General features: G+C 61.8%; 2 protein-coding genes across 2 annotated transcripts; both read right to left on the minus strand.

Moving 5' to 3' along the window:
• Positions 1–237: 237 nt before the first annotated feature.
• On the minus strand, positions 238–2,155 carry MNEG_14264 (Electron transfer flavoprotein-ubiquinoneoxidoreductase; the record flags this gene model as incomplete). The annotated part of the gene is made up of 5 exons (XM_014037263.1): positions 238–270; positions 513–804; positions 1,131–1,235; positions 1,564–1,701; positions 1,968–2,155. The coding sequence occupies 5 exons, from the start codon at positions 2,153–2,155 to the stop codon at positions 238–240; spliced, it is 756 nt and encodes a 251-aa protein (XP_013892717.1).
• Positions 2,156–2,998: 843 nt separating this feature from the next.
• MNEG_14265 (electron-transferring-flavoprotein dehydrogenase) lies at positions 2,999–4,049 on the minus strand (the record flags this gene model as incomplete). Its single annotated transcript, XM_014037264.1, has 4 exons — positions 2,999–3,100; positions 3,270–3,358; positions 3,573–3,727; positions 4,039–4,049. The coding sequence occupies 4 exons, from the start codon at positions 4,047–4,049 to the stop codon at positions 2,999–3,001; spliced, it is 357 nt and encodes a 118-aa protein (XP_013892718.1).
• Positions 4,050–4,091: the final 42 nt, after the last annotated feature.

Raw genomic sequence — 4,091 nt, forward strand, 5'->3', positions numbered from 1 at the left:
TCGACCAGCTTATCGTTGCGTTCGGACAGTCTGCAACTTGCGATACGCTTGTGTGATCTCTCAGGCGCGCACAGCTACGTCGTGCTGATTATTGTCAGGTGTGAATTTAGAAATGAGCCTCGCCATCAGGAAACGTCCACATGCCCGGTCATCAAACGCCCAGCTTTTCGACACCAATACCGTATACCATCGTCAAGACACGAACCCGCGACAGCCGCTTAATCTCTGACAAGGAAATTACATGACCGAGTAGTTTGGGCCACCGCCACCCTGCACCACAATGCAAGGTATTGGGGCGTCCAAGGTTAGCGAACCGCTGGTGAGCAGGGGTGCGCCAAGGGGCGCTCAGCCCCAGACCCTGTCGAAACACACGCAAACACATGCTGCAGCCACACAGACATCCATGTCAATCATCACTGTTGACCAGGCGCCCACCCACGCCGCACGATGATAGCACCCAGCAGCCCTCGATCCCACACCCATGACGTGTCATACCCCCTGTTGAGACCCACCTCTGGTACGGTCCACTTGATGTTCTGCCGCGGGTCCTTTATGTCGCAGGCCTTGCAGTGCAGGCAGTTCTGCGCGTTGATCTGCAACCGCTGCCGCCGCAGGTGGCGGCCGCCCTTGCTGCTGCCCTCGTCACTGCCGCTGCCCTCCGCGACATCGCGGCTTGTAGCCGCTGCACTGCTACTGCTGCCGCTGCTGGTGGTGATGCCGCCGCCGCTGCTGCTGCTGCTGCCGCTGCTGCTACCGGGAGTGTCCTCTTCCTCCACATACTCGTACACGCCGGCTGGACAGTACCTGGGGTGTTGTTGGGGTGGGGCTTAGCGCGTAGGGGTGCCCATGAGGACGGGCCTGGGGCTAGGGACGAGCACGGCCAAAGGTGACCCACACGGCTGGGGTGTAAGGCAACGGAGACGCGTGCGGCCCCAGCCAGCACAGCATGAGGAGGTCGCCATGCTGCTATGCAGGGGAGAGCAACAAACGCCGGGCAGCGCCTGCCGCGAGAGGGAACTTCGAGCCTGGCATGCTGACAGGCGGCTTGAATAATGTGCTGGCCTCGGAAACTCCTACATTGCATGTCCATGCAAAATGTGCTGGTGATTTAAGCAACAATGGGCGCGCACCTAGCCTCTGGTCCGGCGTAGAAGGGCAGGTTGACCACCTCTGGCACCCCGGGGCTGGACAGCACCAGGTGGGGCGGCTGGTCGTGGTCGTGGTTGGTGCCAGACCTGCCAGGGTTTAAGATTCAGGTTGTTGGGGACAGGGCGTCAGGGTGTCAGGACGGCAGGGCATCAGGGGTTGCCCGAGGCCACAGGTTCAGGGATCGAGGACTGCGTATATCCGCGTGACAGAGCAGAAGGGGGGTGAGCTTGCGCCCCATCACGAGGGTGGTGCAGGCGCGCAGGGGCCGCGAGGGTGGCCGGCCGCGCGGGGCGGCGTCGCGGGTGGCCCGCTCTGCGGAAGCTCGAGGTTGCTTGACTGCTCCTTGACGAGACGCCTGTGCATCAAGTTTCTTCCGCGCAGTGCTGTTTTCATAACACTGCCCAGGAGCGCAACGCGAGTGCTGTGCCCCCGCCCCAGGGCACGCGCCTGAACAGGGAGGTGGGGATGTCAAATGTGAGGGTGCCGTCCGGCTTGGGGTACTCTATCCGAGGGCAGTCCTTGGCCGGCCGCAGCGCCTCGTGGTCCGGGTGCCTGTGCAGGGAGGGGGGCCGGTGGGGCGCGTTTCGATGGTGGGTCGGAGGCGGTGCCCGGGACGCGGACTGGCGCGCTTCAACACCTGCTGCTGGCCCTCAGGACCCTCAACCGCCCGCAGCGACCTCGAGCCTGGCGCCTTTCCTGCCTCCCTGTCACTCCAGTGCTCACCCAAAAACGCCAAGTTTTCCCAGGTTTTGACCTGTTAGTTCCTCACCCACATTACACCCTACACAAAAACCCCCTGAACCCATTACCGCCCCCACCTGGTCTTCAGTGTCCAGGGCTCCTTGCCGCGGGTGATGTAGGTGGTGAGCGCCGCGTTGAGCATGCCAGGCAGCAGGCCCCACCTGATGATGTCACCAGCAACAAAGTCGGGGCAGGCGATCAGGGAGGCCGAGGGCGGCACTCGTGTGCCTGAGTCCGGCCGACGACGGCACCAAAACATCAACATCATGATCAGACTTGGCGTGCAGCGCCCACACAATAACATGCAACCACCACCAACCTCCAGTCGCTCACATCATGCCAGCCCAAACACACCAATGGAATACCAGCTGCACGTTTTGCGTTGAACCCGAGCCAAAACACGCAGCCTCCCTCCTCTCCTTTCAGCAAACAACAATGCCCAAAAACGCCGTCCCTTCAACAGAGCTGCAGATCAAGTGCAACCCTGCGTCTGGGCATGCACACGGCAGCGCGTCTGCCCCGCACCCACGCTTTTGCGCCCGACCCCGGCACACGCGCCCTCGTGGAGAGCCGAGTGCAACGTTGCATGAGATCACCAGATCTAAACCGTCATCAGCTCGCCCTATCACCTGAACGCGGGCCGTATGTTGCGTTCCCGCTCGAGCTCAGACCAGATCCAGCTCGTCTCCAGGCGCTTGGGGTACGACCGCAGCCGCAAAGGGGACTGCGGCAGCGCGGGTGGAGGGGTGCACGTTCATGCAAGGATGGTTTATGCACGTCAGGCGTGGGTTGGATGCGTTAATGCGCAGCAACTTTGGGGTTGCTGCTATGAGTGCAAGTCGTACGCGGGGTATGCCGGCGAAAACTAGTTGGAGGGATTTCAGCCAAGAGAAGGCTGTTGGCCGTCGTCAACGGCTGTGCAAGCTCCAGATGACGTCACTGTGTAAATGGCGGGGGCTGGCGGCAACCCTTCAGGTTCTCCCTGCATCAGCCCCTTCCCCCAACCCCACTGCCCTCATCCTATGCCCCAGGTTGCGATGATGTGAAGGTATGCAATGCACACCAAAGCAGCCCGAGATGCAAAACAAAGTGCCTGCCAAGAGCTGCATCAACAAAAGCAGCGCGCCTTGTCGCCCTCTGGGCTCCTCTTGAGCTCCTCAAAGGCCGCCTCTGCCGCCAGCATGCCGCTCTTCATGGCGGTGTGGCTGCCCTGGGGGGTACGTTTTCGGGGGCGGCATTGCAAAGTGGTCACAGGCATGGCTAGGCGGGTCGCATGTGCTGGCAAGTGTAAGCGTGGCGTACACAAGAACGCGTCAGTGGCAAGAGGGGACCCGGCGTAAACCAGGAAGCTGCAGGAAGGGGGAAGGGGCAGCTCCCACCTTGATTTTTGGTACGTTGAGGAAGCCGGCGCTGCAGCCTATGAGGGCGCCGCCCGGGAAGGCTGCAGCCGGGATGGACTGGAATCCGCCTGTCGAGCAGTGCAGCGGGATGAGAATTAGCAGGTGCAGGCTGGTTGGCAGCCACGCGGTGGTGGGGCCTCTGCACAAGGAATGCAACACAGACAGATGCATCAGCAGCCGCAAGATCCAAAAAGGGCTTATGCCATCCGTCCAACACAGTGCTTTCACAGTAATCTGAGACCACGGCGAAGAGAACCCTTGCCGCGAGCCCCGTCTGCCCACCCTCGTTCAGGGAGCGGGCCCCATACTGCAGGCAGGTGCCGCCCTGCAGGGTGCGCGCCACGAAGGGGTGGGCCTTGAAGCGCTGGAACTCCTGGTAGGGTGAAAGCCAGGGGTTGGAGTAGTCCAGGGCCACCACCAGGCCCAGGGCCACACGCCTGCGGTGCCATGGGGTTGCAGGGTGATGATTGAGAATTTTGCGCGCGCGTGTGCATATGTGTGTGTGTGTGTGTGTGTGTGTGTGTGTGTCTGTGCGTGTCTGTGTGCGTGCGTGCGTGCATGCGTGTACGTGTGGATGAATGCATCCTTTTGGACAAGAAAATGCTGGGTCGCGCGCGTGAGGGGGAACGGCATTCCCGCAGTGCTCGAAGCTGTGGGTGTGCCAAAACACCCTCCCATCCCCGGCCTCACACATCAGACCCTCATTCCCCCATCCCCTCACGCCCCCACCCACCCCAAACCCCCTCACCTCTCATCCATGTGGTAAATGAAGCCGCCGCCGTACGTGGCGCTGTCCAGGGG

Source organism: Monoraphidium neglectum (genome assembly GCF_000611645.1).
Source record: "Monoraphidium neglectum strain SAG 48.87 unplaced genomic scaffold scaffold04366, whole genome shotgun sequence".
Classification (NCBI taxonomy): Eukaryota; Viridiplantae; Chlorophyta; class Chlorophyceae; order Sphaeropleales; family Selenastraceae; genus Monoraphidium; species Monoraphidium neglectum.